Source organism: Rhinopithecus roxellana, chromosome 3 (genome assembly GCF_007565055.1).
Source record: "Rhinopithecus roxellana isolate Shanxi Qingling chromosome 3, ASM756505v1, whole genome shotgun sequence".
In the NCBI taxonomy this organism is placed as follows: domain Eukaryota; kingdom Metazoa; phylum Chordata; class Mammalia; order Primates; family Cercopithecidae; genus Rhinopithecus; species Rhinopithecus roxellana.
Window position 1 is genome coordinate 71,616,822 of NC_044551.1, and position 14,583 is coordinate 71,631,404.

General features: G+C 40.0%; 1 protein-coding gene across 7 annotated transcripts in view; it reads left to right on the forward strand.

The window, feature by feature from the left end:
* Positions 1-14,583, forward strand: part of OSMR (oncostatin M receptor) — a 95,243-nt gene that overhangs the window by 16,973 nt on the left and 63,687 nt on the right. For 5 of the 7 annotated variants that reach the window (XM_010367657.2, XM_030926797.1, XM_010367660.2 and 2 more), the window contains exons 2-3: positions 4,335-4,420; positions 13,096-13,268. In XM_010367657.2, coding sequence (XP_010365959.1) covers positions 4,348-4,420; positions 13,096-13,268 — 246 coding nt within the window. In that variant the 5' untranslated portion in view covers positions 4,335-4,347. Of the gene's footprint in view, positions 1-2,495; positions 2,596-4,334; positions 4,421-13,095; positions 13,269-14,583 lie in introns of all 7 variants that reach the window. The other 2 variants (XM_030926795.1, XM_030926796.1) reach the window with 1 other exon arrangement.

The following is a 14,583-nucleotide window of genomic DNA, read 5'->3' on the forward strand; positions in this document are numbered from 1 at the left end:
TTTGCTGAATACAGTATTCTTGCCTGAATTTTTTTTTTTTTTCTTTCAGCATTTAGAATATACCAGCCCATTCTCTCCTGACCTTTAAGTTTTCTACTAAGAAATCCATTGTTAGTTTGATGGAGGTTTCCTTATATATGACTTGATGCTTTTCTCTTTCTTTTTAAAAAATTATCTCCCTGTCTTTGACTTTTGACTGTCTGACTTTTTTGGGATTGAATATCTTTCGGGATCTCTGAGCTTTCTGTATCAGATGTCTATATCTCTTGCAAGACTTGGGAAGTTTTCAGCTATTATTTTGTTAAATAGATTTTCAATGCCATTGCCCATGTCTTTTCCTTATGGAACACCAGAAATTTGAGTATTTGGTCAGCTTGTGATGTCCCATATGTCATGTAGGCATTCTTCCTTCATTTAAGTTCCGTCTGTCTGTATCTCTCTCTTTCTCTCTCTCTCTTTCTCTTTTATGACTGAGTTATTTCAAAAGACCCTATATACAAGTTCAGAAATTCTTTCTAGTCTGCTAATGAAGCTCTTGATTGTATTTTTTTATTTCAATTATTGAATTATTCAAGTACAGGGCTTCTGTTTGGTTCCTTTTAATGATATCTCTTTTGTTGATTTTCTCATTCAGATATGAATTGTCCTGATTTCTTTGAATTGTTTATGTTATATTGTATCTCTCTGAGATTCTTTAATATCATTACTTTGAATTCTTTTTCAGACATTTCATAGATTTCTTTTTCATTGGAATCTGTTGCTGGAGAATTATTATGTTCCTTTGGAGGTATCACGTTTCCTTGCTTTTTCATGTTTCTTGTGTCCTTACATTGCTATCTGAGCATCTGGTGAAAGAGTTGCTGTTTGTAATTTTATGGATTTGCTTTCATAGGGAAAAATTTTTTTCCTATAGCTGTATCAATAGTGTTGGTTGGGTAGAGAGAGTGCTTAGGTTTTGATTCTGGCTGGACACAGTAGTGTAGTCTCTGTATGATATATTTTGCTGTAATCAGCATTAGTAGTGTCTGTGAGTTCCTTGGTGGCAATCAGCATTAGTAGTGTCTGTGAGTTCCTTGGTGGCTTAGTCTGCTGTTGTTAGTGGAAGCTGTGGTGAGACAGGCTGGTTGTTGAGCCCCACTGGTGGTGGTGGCACTGGGCCTAGTGTGTCGGTCCTTGGGCCCCCACATGCCCACCTGATGTACACAAGCACCAGGGGTAGTGGGGTTGGATGGGCCAGTCCTTGGGCCTCCATGTGGCTTTCTTGCGTGTCAGCAGTGGCAGTGGTAGGCTAGGTAGGCAGACAGATCTTCTGGCCCTTGGGCAGTATGTGTGGTGTTGGTAATGGTAGTTGTGGTAGGTCAGCCCTCAGGGCCCCAGTCAGCACATGAGTGCTGGTGGTGGCTGTGATGGGTTGTGGCAGGCCAGTTCCCAGACTCCAGGTAGTGTATGCAGGTGGGTTCTGGTGGCAGTGATGATGACAGGCTCATGCTCAGGCTTCCAGGAGGCAGGTGCAGATGCTGGTGGTGTTAGACTGGGCATGTTAATCCCCAGGCTCCTGGATGATGTATGTGGGCACCCACAGGCTGGGTAGGGTAGGGGGGAGCTGTCATCAGGACTCCAGAAAGTGTGAGTGGCTGCCACAGGTGGTGGGCAAGGCAGATCAATTCCCAGGCCCCCGCTTCATGTGTGCAGGCACTAGTGAGGGTGGTGCTGGGTGTGGCAAGCCTGTCCTCAGACCTCCGGATGTTGTGCATGAATGCTAGCTGTGGTGGATGTGGCAAGTTGATCCCCAGGGCCCCGGGCAATGCACTCAGGCAGTGCTAGTGACAGTGGTTGGTGGGGTGGACTGGTCCCCAGACCCCCTAAAAGTACATGCAGGTGGGTGGCAGCCCTGATGCTGGAGGTGGGGGATGGGTTAGAGTTGCTGTCAGTAACAATGATCCCAAGTAACGGACTCTCAGGCTTTTGGGAGCACATGATTTGGCTTCTTTTGTTCTGAGGGTAGCTTCCCCAGTGTGCTGTACCAGTTGTTCCCCAGGATGTAGACTGAGTGAGGTAGAGTGCTGGGGACACAGCCACACTGCTGGGTCCAGTCAGCATTACAACACCACAGCCCTCTGAATGGATATTGGGTGATGTCAGCAGGGCTGCAGGAATGTGGAGAGCAGGGTCTGTTGGCCCCAGCACAGGATGTAGTCTAATGGGGGCTGGGCTCTCAACATGGTCCTGTGCTGTTGAGAGGAAGGGGACAGGGACCCCACACGCACTTCCTCTCTGGAGCAATGCCATCACACAGACTCCAGACAGCTCCCTATGCTAGTCTCAGGGCTGGCAAGGGTGGAGGGACTATCTTGTGGCTAGGATTACAGGAGTGCACAGTAGTGCTATAAACCACTGGGGATCTCTCACTTAACTTTTCCTGGCGCTAGGGAGTTTCTTCTGGCTCTGAGCCAATCCTGGCTGGGTCATCTGCTTTACCTCTCTCTCCTTCTCAGGGGTTCTCCGTCACTTCCCTGCTGAATTCCAGTGGTCTCTCTTCGATGCTCTATTCAACATGTGATTATCTACTCACTGTGCTGGTCCTTTTAAGAGGAGGTGAGTGCCAGGTGCCTCTAGCCAGCCATCTTGAAGCCCCTCCCTCAGTGTATTCTATTTGAAGTTTTAAGTAGAGATTTTGGAGAAGTATGAATGACATGTTTGCCAAAAATAGAAAGTAGTGGAAAGAGGTGCTTAAAGGAATATAAACAAAACCTGTTCTTTGCAGATTTTTGCCTCTGTTTGCAATTGGGCTTACCTATAGACAGGTCTGACCACCCTAGAATAATTTGTTGATGTGGTTTAACCCTCTTCTAGTCTTCACGGTTGTTCCCACTTACCTGTAAAATATTATTTTTAAAAATAGAGGACATAGGCAATAAGAGTTGATTATCTGGTTTACTGAATTGCTGGCTTTTGATAAAATCCAGGTGGCTGGACAGAGGCAAACATTGTTTTCAAATTAATTGTTTCATTGTTGCCCTCTGCTGAGTCAGAGTTTGAAGGAGAAAAGTGAAATTCAGTGCTTCCCCTGACTAACACATTTGTTATTAAATTAAGAACGTATTAACCTTTTTGAGGTCATCCAGCCTTATTCTTGATGTCCACAGATTTTCCCGTGGTCAGAGTACCTGATGAATCACTGAAGCTCTTTGGGTCTTTACAATTCTTTTCTAAGGAAAGGAAAACCGGAAATTATTTGGAATAATGAAAAACTGACTGTCTCTTGGGAGAATATGCTAACCTAGGTTAAATTTTAATGAGGGAGATAGGCAAGAATGGAGATGCTCTCACCTCCAAGTAATTAATTTAAATTTAGCTCTCTTGAGACTATTGTATTTGTTCTCTTTCTAATCAGATTTTGCTGTCCATATTTAACTCTTGTTTCTCTGCTTGACCTTTCTTTACCAATCTCTGCTTGGTCTGAATGAATTGGTTGATCAGTTATCCATTGCCACCAAGCATCAGTGGCACATGGCAATAAGCATTTATTGCTCTTTTACCTAAGGTCAGCTGCCCTTGTCTGGGGTTGGCTGGCTGCTGGCTGATCTAGGCTGGTCTCAGCTAGAGCAGCTGAGGTGGCCCTCTGTGTTTCATGTGTTGCTCATTCTCCTTCTGGTTCCAGTAGGTGATATGGCTTGGCTGTGGCCCCACCCAAATCTCAACTTGAATTGTATATCCCAGAATTCCCACATGTTGTTGGAGGGACCCAGTGGGAGGTAATTGAATCATGGGGGCTGGTCTTTCCTGTGCTGTTCTCCTGATGGTCAATAAGTCTCATGAGATCTGATGGGCTTATCAAGGGTTTCCACTTTTGCTTCTTACTTATTTTCTCTTGCTGCCGCCATATAAGAAGTACCTTTCACCTCCTGCCATGATTCTGAGGCCTCCCCAGCCATGTGGAACTGTAAGTACAATTAAACCTCTTTTTCTTCACAGTCTCAGGTATGTCTTTATCAGCAGCATGAAAACAGACTAATATAGTAGGGTAGCCCATAAATACTCTTTTCATGTCAAAGGTAGAAACACAAAAGAGCAGGTAGAAACTGGCACACCATCCTACCTGGCACACTATCACTTGTGCCTTATTTATGGACCTAAGAAGGTCCCATGGGGCAGGGAAATATACTCTTCCTATTTTTGGGGGGACTCTAATGTAACATGACAAGAGACGTGGATACAGGGAAGGGAGAAATATGGGAGCCTTTAATGCCTTATCTACCACAATTGGCTGAAAGAAACCTACCAGGATTAAAAATTAAATAAAATTTTCCTTCTTTGTAATTTATATTTTTCAGAAAACCAGAACTGATGGCTCTATTTGTAGTCTTTCAGACAACATTCTTCTTAACATTGCTGTCCTTGAGGACTTACCAGAGTGAAGGTAAGAAGTGGAAGGAACAGTAAAGACAAAAATCATGTCAGGAACAATTGAAGTCATTGTGCTTTGAGAAAAAGTTAAACAGTTCTTTTTTCTTTGAGAATTACTTAAAATTCATGAGTATCTCCCATGAGAAGATTTGTCAATCTCTCTAAGCAGTGGTTGCTTTAGTCTTGGCCTCTCTCATCTTGATGGCTCTCTTAATAAGTCACCCCTTGACCCTGACTTCCTGGTCAATGCACTGGTCCTTAGGGCAGTTGTAAATAGACTTAATCCCTTAGAAATTCATGATGGATATATTTTATCAGACCATCATCAGAGCAGTTCTTTCTGTACCTTGCTGAGAAAAGACACTGGATATACCACATCAGTGTTGACCACTAGGTTAGTACAAGTTTTTATGTCTCTCAACTGTGTTCATTGAGAAGCTGTTAGCTTAGTGAAATATGAGTAAAAGCAATGAAAATACGAACCAATAGAAACTCTTTCAAGTCTCTGCAAGACAATATGCTAAATGCTGAAATGTTGTTTATAGATAAATAATATTTGTCACTTAGCTACTCCCCAAGGGAAGGTATTTTGAGATAAATTAACTTTATAAATAAAGTCAATAAGAATTTAATACCTCTAAAATATTTATTGATACCCTATTACTTTGAACTCATTTAGAAGTGGATCTTGGACTTCAGAGAGTTTCTATTGTTGCATACTTTTTTGTACCTTTCATCTGTATTTTACAAAGCTTTACATTTTCCTCTTCCTATATTTATTCTTTGCTGTGCTCTTCTTTTGTTTTATTTTTTTTTTTGTCTTTTTTTTTTTTTTTCTTCCTTTTTGTGGAGAACGGGGTCTCGCTATATTACCCAGGCAGGTCTTGAACTCCTGGGCTCAAGCTATCCTCCCGCCTCTGCCTCCCTGAGAGCTGGGATTACAGGCGTGAGCCACCACACCTGGCTTTTTTTTTTTTTTTTTAGACAAAGTCTTGCTCTGTCGCCCAGGCTGGAGTGCAGTGGCCGGATCTCAGCTCACTGCAAGCTCCGCCTCCCAGGTTTATGCCATTCTCCTGCCTCAGCCTCCCGAGTAGCTGGGACTACAGACGCCTGTCACCATGCCTGGCTAGTTTTTTGTATTTTTTTAGTAGAGACGGGGCCAGGATGGTCTCGATCTTGTGACCTCGTGATCCGCCCGCCTCGGCCTCCCAAAGTGCTGGGATTACAGGCTTGAGCCACTGCGCCCAGCCTGCTGTACTTTTCTTTTAAAGGAGAGTACAGGTGTTTGCTCCTAGTAATTACTCATGCAGTTCCTGTCCATGGATTCATGAAAATGATCTTTGCAGGGAATATGCATAGAATTTCTCATCTTCCTTGAAACTCCATGAAAAGATACTTGAAAAAGAAAAGGAAACATTGTTCTGATAATTGCTCAATTCTCTGTCTGGCATTTCTTTCATCTGGATTTATTTATATTAGGTCCAGGGTACATGGGAAGACACTACTATGCTGCTTCTTTTGGCATCTTAAAAACCATAGTTTGATGTTAGTCTCTTCTAATCTGGGGCCGAAAAGTGGGAAATAGGATTTCTCATTTGTAGGATGTATACCTCTCGCTCACTCTATCTTACTTGCTAAAATCTAAGCACAGTGCAACTAGGCTGAGTGGTCAAACCTTATAATAAGAATGATTTTCAAACAGACCCACTGCCCCACCTCCAGGTGTAACCGAAATGCAGGTTCAGTTGCTTGCAGCTTGCAGAGTCCGATTAAAATGGGCAAGGTCTGGTATAAAAAAAGAAAAACAACTTTTTATTCCAAAGCTAACTTAGGGTATTAAGTACAGGCTTTCCTCTTTAAGGGGACTGCTTTGTTTTTGGAGTAGAGAGTGGGCACTTTTCAAGCAGGGAGCCTATGCAGTGGCAGAAGTGAGCAGATAGGGATCTGCATACTCACTTTAGTACCTTATCTACTGGTTAGTTGAGTTGGCATCCTTTTTTTAAATTTTTTTATTTATTTTTATTTTTTTTATTTTTATTATTATGCTTTAAGTTCTAGGGTACATGTGCATAATGTGCAGGTTTGTTACATATGTATACTTGTGCCATGTTGGTGTGCTGCACCCATCAACTCGTCAGCACCTATCAACTCGTCATTTACATCAGGTATAACTCCCAATGCAATTCCTCCCCCCTCCCCGCTCCCCATGATAGGCCCTGGTGTGTGATGTTCCCCTTCCCGAGTCCAAGTGATCTCATTGTTCAGTTCCCACCTATGAGTGAGAACACGCAGTGTTTGGTTTTCTGTTCTTGTGATAGTTTGCTGAGAATGATGGTTTCCAGCTGCATCCATGTCCCTACAAAGGACACAAACTCATCCTTTTTTATGGTTGCATAGTATTCCATGGTGTATGTGTGCCACATTTTCTTAATCCAGTCTGTCACTGATGGACATTCGGGTTGATTCCAAGTCTTTGCTATTGTGAATAGTGCCGCAGTGAACATACGTGTGCATGTGTCTTTATAGCAGCGTGATTTATAATCCTTTGGATATATACCCAGTAATGGGATGGCTGGGTCATATGGTCCTTCTAGTTTTAGATCCTTGAGGAATCACCATACTGTTTTCCATAATGGTTGAACTAGTTTACAATCCCACCAACAGTGTAAAAGTGTTCCTATTTCTCCACATCCTCTCCAGCACCTGTTGTTTCCTGATTTTTTAATGATTGCCATTCTAACTGGTGTGAGATGGTATCTCATTGTGGTTTTGATTTGCATTTCTCTGAAGGCCAGTGATGATGAGCATTTTTTCATGTGTCTGTTGGCTGTATGAATGTCTTCTTTTGAGAAATGTCTGTTCATATCCCTTGCCCACTTTTTGATGGGGTTGTTTGTTTTTTTCTTGTAAATTTGTTTGAGTTCTTTGTAGGTTCTGGATATTAGCCCTTTGTCAGATGAGTAGATTGCAACAATTTTCTCCCATTCTGTAGGTTGCCTGTTCACTCTGATGGTAGTTTCTTTTGCTGAGCAGAAGCTCTTTAGTTTAATCATATCCCATTTGTCAGTTTTGGCTTTTGTTGCCATTGCTTTTGGTGTTTTAGACATGAAGTCCTTGCCCATGCCTATGTCCTGAATGGTATTACCTAGGTTTTCTTCTAGGGTTTTTATGGTATTAGATCTAACATTTAAGTCTCTAATCCATCTTGAATTAATTTTCGTATAAGGAGTAAGGAAAGGATCCAGTTTCAGCTTTCTACTTATGGCTAGCCAATTTTCCCAGCACCATGTATTAAATAGGGAATCTTTTCCCTATTTCTTGTTTTTGGCAAGTTTGTCAAAGATCAGATGGCTGTAGATGTGTGGTATTATTTCTGAGTTGGCATCCTTATGGGCAGAAATAGACTGTAAGGTGGCTGAAAATTCTCCAGGTGGGAGAGAGTTTCACAGTGGGCATACTTTGGGTTGTAAATCAACTGTTATCTCTCAAGGCAGTCTCCTGGTGGGTGAGAGTTCCTCTCTGGAGCTTCTAAACATATCATTATTAATAGATGAACCTGCCCTGTAGGGAGTGTCTGGTGAAAGGGAGATAAAAGGTTATAATTGCATTTCCAAAGGGCTAAGTAGGAAGTGGGGAACAGAGGGAAATGGGGAAAAGAGAAAATAATAAAACAATAGTAACTCATTCTCTTTTTTTTTTGAAAAATGGGTTACTCGGTTACACGGGGTCTCCAGGAAATCCCGGGCATCTAACGCTAAGCTTTCAGCCCAGCTCATTTCTCTAGTAAAGTTTCATTTTCTGATCCAGCACTATTTACTATGTGCCTTTTATGTACAAGCCACTCTGCTCTCAGAGTAAGCTCTGCTGCTCATGCTTTCAGCTTCTTTTGTTTAGATCAGATATACATTTCCCTGTTTTTCTATCAACCAATCTTCACTTCTGCTTCCAGCTTTCTCTGTCAAGCATGCTTTCTTTGGTAATTAATCCTGTCATTGCTCTGACCTGTACTGTTCGGATTTCTTGTCTCAATTTCTGCTGAGGATTTATTCCAAGTAACCTGGCTTAATTTCTCCAATCAACAAGGCAGAGCCAAGACTTTCTTCAGTTAACCCTCGGTACATGTTTCCATCAGCCAGAGATTATGACTGCAGCAATATATTCCTCTGTCTGTTGTGTATATGTACATACAGACAGAGATAGGGAGATAAATACATAGTGTGTTTTTAAATAAAAGTTAAATGATAGTATATATATACTCAGGATTTTTTTATTACTTAAAACAATTACTACAACATATGATGAGTTTTTTTCTTTGATATTAAATGTTCTTCTAGAGACAACATTATTTTTAATTGCTGCATGATAAACCTTCTTATGAATGGACAATGGTTTATTTCCTTGAGTAGTGTTATGGATGGTCAGAGAAACAGGATGGGGAAAGTGGGAGGAGAGTATGTGGTTAAGTCCTGGTCTGATTCCCAAACCTGGCCTTCTTGGCCACACTCCAGCATTATAAAAAGAGAGCTGGACAGAGACCCAGGAGCCCTAGGTTCTGGTCTGATTGTGCGGCTGTGGCAAAGTCACTTCCCATTTTTTAACCTCAATTTCTTCATCTGAAAAATAATGGGATTGGGTTTAATAATCTTCATGATTCTTTGATCTCTCTGACTTAACCTTGGCATTTTCCACTGTTTCCCAAGGAAGTCCTAGGTTGCTTTTAACCAGATTGTTTTTGACTGACGTCACTCGAGCACCTGAGTCATTCAGCACTCACTGATAGCGTATGTTAATATAAAGAGTTCTTCTTTTGTCTAGAGCTTCCAGAAGTAAAATTTAGACTGGTAGTTGACTCATTCATTCAGCAACCAATCACTGAATGTCTTTCCCATAACTGGTATGTTCTTAGTCTTGGTTTCTCTAAGCTGAGTAAGGCTGAGTCCCAACCTTGTTTCACTCACAGTCTGCAGGGAGACAGACACAGAAACAGACTCTTACAGCATGTTGCAATCATTGCTCCAAACAAGGGCTGAGGAAATCTAAGGAGGAATTCTGAGGTGTGATTATAGTGGAGTGAATCGGATAGCTTAACAAAGTATTTCTTTTAAAATATAACTTATTATTTGATTCTCAAACTAATACATGTTTCTGAAGAACGTTTACAAAATACCAAAAAGTATAAAGAAGAAAATTAAAATCACTCAACCTCATCATCCAGAAATAACTGCTGTTATAATGATTGTTAACATTTTATTTTTACTTTCCTTTATGGGTTTAAAAAAAAACCATGTCCTTTAAAAATCGTAAAATGGGGTACACATTCCAATACATGTTTTAAAAGTGTATGGGAAAATCCAATGAAAATATATATGATTTAAATTTGGCAAGAGAATAAAAGAGTAGGATTATGGGAACTCAATTTCTGTGTTACGCAAGCATTTTTATCATGAGTAATTAGTGACATTGATTCATGATACTCATTTGGTGAGTCAATTAGCAATATTAGTACATTCGCAATGTTATGCAACCATCACCTGATTCAGTTGCAAAACATTTTCATCACACCCAAAGGAAACCACTGCTTAAGCAGTTAGTCTTGATTCCCCTCTCTCTCAGCCCCTGGCAGCTACCAGTCTACTTTCTGTCTCTATGGTACTTACTATTCTGGCAATTTCATACAAATGGAATCACAGTATAAAACCGTTTGTATCTGGCTTCTTTCACTTAGCATGATGTTTGTGAGGTTAATCCAATTGTAGCATGTATCCGTATTCAATTTCTTATGGCTGAGTAATAGTCCTTCGTATGTATATACCACAGTTTGTTCATCTGGTCATCCACTGATGAAAGTCTCAGTTGTTTCCACCTCTTGGCTGTTGTGGATAATGCTGATGCAAATTTGTGGACAATTATTTGTTTTAATTCCTGCTTTCAATTATTTGGGATATCTACCTACAAATGGAATTGCTGGGTTATATGGTGATTCTATTTTAACTTGTTTGTCTTGGAGACAGGGTCTCACTCTGTCACTCAGGCTGGAGTTAACTTTTTGAAGAATTGTCAAAATGTTTTCAACAAAGTGGAGCCATTTTACATTCCTACAGGGGCTGTACAGGGGCTGTAATTTCTCCACATCCTCACCAACACTTGTTATTTCCATTTTAAAAATTATTATAGCCATTTTCATGGATATGAAATGGTACCTCTTTGTGATTTTGACTTGAATTTCCTTAGTGACTAATGATATTGAACATCTTTTCGTGTGCTTGTTAGCCATTTGTATATCTTCCTTGGATAAATGTTAATTCAAGTCTTTTGACTTATTTTATTTTATTTTATTTTGTTGTGACAGGGTCTCACTCTCTTGCCCAGGTGGAGTGTAGTGGTGTGATCACGGTTCACTGCAACCTCTGTCTCCCCGGCTCAAGCCATCTTATGTCAGCTTCTTGAGTAGCTGAGACTACATGTGCCATGACACTCAGCTAATTTTTGTATTTTTTTTGGTAGAGACAGGGTTTTTCCATGTTGCCCAGACTCTTTTGCCTATTTTTAAAGTGAGTTCTTTGTCTTTTTGTTGCTGGTTTGTAAGAGTTCTTTATATAGTATGGATACTGGAACCTTATCAGATATATGATTTGCAAATATTTTCTCACATTCCATAGGTTGTCTTTTCACTTTTTTGATATTGTTATTCAATGCACAGAATTGTTTATTTTATTGGCTACTTTTGTTGTTGTTGTTGTTGCACATACTCTGGATTCAGATCTAAGGACCCACTACCAAACTCACGGTCGTGGAATTCACACTGAGTTATAGTTATCACCCTAGCCCTTCCCAGCATCACATTTACAAAATATCACAAGGTAACTTCCTGGGAAGGTAACCATTGTGGCTCCCTTGCCTTTCATGGGCATTCTTGTTCATCTCACTTTCATAGAATGAGTTGTCTGAGGTGTTCCTCCAAATTCTGAGGTTATGCCCCATTTGAATCAGAAGCTTTCTACTGTGTGGACCAATCACGTGAAAAACATCATGTTTGTCTTGTATCCACCAGGGATACTCCTCAGTTTATCTGGCTCCATACAGAGCCCCATCCTGTCACCTGTGTCCTGACCATGGCAGGACTTTGTTGTTGGCGCCATGCCAAATACTTCTCAGACATTCCATTCCATGCAAACTTTGATTGGGCCGATGCTCCTGTCTTAACAGTTGGAGGACAGTAAAAGGGGACACAGGTGTTGGTATTAGAGAGATTCCTATTTAACTTCACATAGCTCTGTATATGTTATTTACCCTAATTGAGCTTGAGTTTCCTTATCTGAAAAATTGCTGTTTAACAGTTTTGTAGTAGGCATTGCATGAGACAGCGTAAGTAAAGGCCCTAGCACTGTGCCTGGTCAATAACATGTGCTCAATTTCATTGTTATTTTTACTTCCCTATGAGAAAAATAGCATGTGCAGAATGGCAGTTTGGGGACGTTTTTTCAGTATTGAAGATTGTTTCCATTTTTTGTTGTCAAAATGAGATAGTCTCTTACCATTTAAACTTAATGTTAGAGAGGTTCAAATGAGGAGGGGAAATCCCCCTGAAACTAGAAAACTGAATGCTTAAAAGATGATATCTGTTATGCCATGGGTCATCAGATAGCAGCTGATTTTATCGATACAGGCTTTATCTGTTCAATACCTTTGTACCACTCCCAGTTTACTTCTGATACCCTCACAGTTGAAATAGTTGAATCAGCAATACACAATTATTTTCCAATCTATATGGTGTTTTTCTCCTCTTAAGTGGAAAGTCATGATTTGTTCTTCTCTAAGAATTAGCAGTAACTTAACTCAGTCAGGACACATTCTGTCTCTAGTGGCAGATATATCTGCTTAAACCTCTGTGTGCAACCATTTGCAGTGGTACCATTGGTGGTTTATGCAGTCAGCCTAAGAGATAGTCTGCTGCTTCCCAAGGCCACCAGCTTCAGCAAACCTGTTTCATGTTTGAATTCCTATTCTTTTACAGACTGTGTCATACCACTAACTGGTCTAAAATTCCAATCTCTTGGACTATTTCATATGAGTTCATCATGTCTCTCCAACTAACTTCCTTCTTTGAGCTAGGAACCTTGTCACAATTATTTTGTTTCACATCAGATGTCTGGTATCTTGCTGGTCTCATTGAAAGAGTTCAGTTAATTCTTGCTAATCTTTATCTTTTAAGTTAAATACATTGAGACATAAATGACCATGTCTACAGATAAGACATGCTCCCACATTGTAGTCTTTTACCAAACTATAAAATATTGACTTTCAAAAAGGAAACTTTCATTTCTGATTTTCAGAAATATAACATTTCCATCAAAAAGTCCTCTTTCTTTTTTTCAGACTTGTTATAAATTTCCAAACCAGTTAGATTGTCCAGTAAAGGATTCTTCTGTTTCGTTTACCTGTTTATCAATGTATGAACTTGCTGTATATTATTGAGCAAGTCACTTCATTCATCTAGATCTTAATTTCTGTGTCTGCTAAGTGATTTCCAAATTCTCTTCCACATTTCCAAAGTGTCTGATTCCAGGATGCACATATGAGCAATATTTTCCAGAGCTAAATAATGATGATATTAAGGTTTAATTATTTCTGACTCTTCAATCATGCTCCTATTAAATATTATTTCATACTTCATTTTGATCTTTTCAGTCTTGGCTGAACGTTTACCATTGACTCCTGTGTCACTTAAAGTTTCCACCAATTCTATACATCAGAGTTTGCATTTACAATGGACTGTCCACAACCTTCCTTATCATCAGGAATTGAAAATGGTATTTCAGATCCAGATCAGTAGGATTGAAACATCCAATGTTGTCTGGGTGGTAAGTAATTTTTTTTGGCTCAGTATTTTAAAAAGTCATCTTTAAAAAAAAGACACCATGGCTTTCTTTTATAACATCTGAAAAATTCTCGTTTTGGAAACATTAGCAGCTCAAAACAGTTTGTCTAAACAATTACATTTTTGTGTTTTCAGTTAAGGATAGGTAGGTAGGATGAGATGCACTAAGAAAATAGGTTTTCTCAGTTTTGGTCTGTCTTCTAAGACTGTTGAGTCTGCCCTCATGAATACTGGATTCCAGAGAGCCACGAAGATTAACCATTTCATTCCTCCTACCTCTTTCTTCTCTGTCCCCCAGAGATTTTCCTAAATAAGATGTAATCATTTGGCAACATTTTTCTTTTGAATGTAGCGTCCTGACAGTTTCTTGGCCTGTACCCAGCTGAAATGCAAGGAAGAGTAAGTACTAGCACTTAATGTTCCATCCAACAAGGAGCCATGTTGTTGAGTAATTTCCTGTGTCCTTTGTTGCCTCACATGTGGCTTTTTCCACAAAAAATTAAATTAAGAAAATACTGAATTTCACACTCTTTTTGTCTTTGAATTCTTTGGGGTGGATTTTTCACTTAGTTCAAATGATTATTAGGTCAGTTTGTCAGTTTTGCCTGAGGTGTCCCCATCTAGGGCACTGGGACACATTAGTGGTTAATGATTTCCGTTTCTCATCTGGGAACTATAGTAATCTATATGCACATAATGTTCAGTCATTTTCATGGGATATTTAAGGACAGTGGAATGTTTTCTCAATGAAAGGAACTGAGAATTTTCCTGCAGGTAAGAGAAGCCTAAGACTATACTTGGGCCCTCTGTCAGCTCAACCAGGCTCCAGTCTTCACCCAGGCAGTGGAGGCTTTGGGTACACAGACACAGCATGGATAGTTCCTTTGGTAAAGCATGCAAGTCACTAATTTTAACATTTTCAGTTTCTTTCCATATTCATTATTGAAATTTGAGATCTGAGCAAGTTTAATAGAATTTTGACTCTGTCCATTTAGGATTCATATCAAGTCTATAATTCTACCTCTCAAAGGACAGTTTCACACAATGAGACTTGGTATGATGATTTTCAACAACAGCGATGCTTGTATGTAGCTGTTTACTCCCTTCTATCAACACATCTTTCCACTATCCCACCTTACATTAGTGAGTCTGATTTTTGTATTTTTAATGGGTACACTCGGTAATTTGGGATGAGTAAAACATAGAAGCAAAGGTCATATTGAGACTAAGGATTATCCACACACAAAAAAATTGAGGTGGATGTGCTGGAGGAATTGTGGAAGACTAGCACTTAGCAC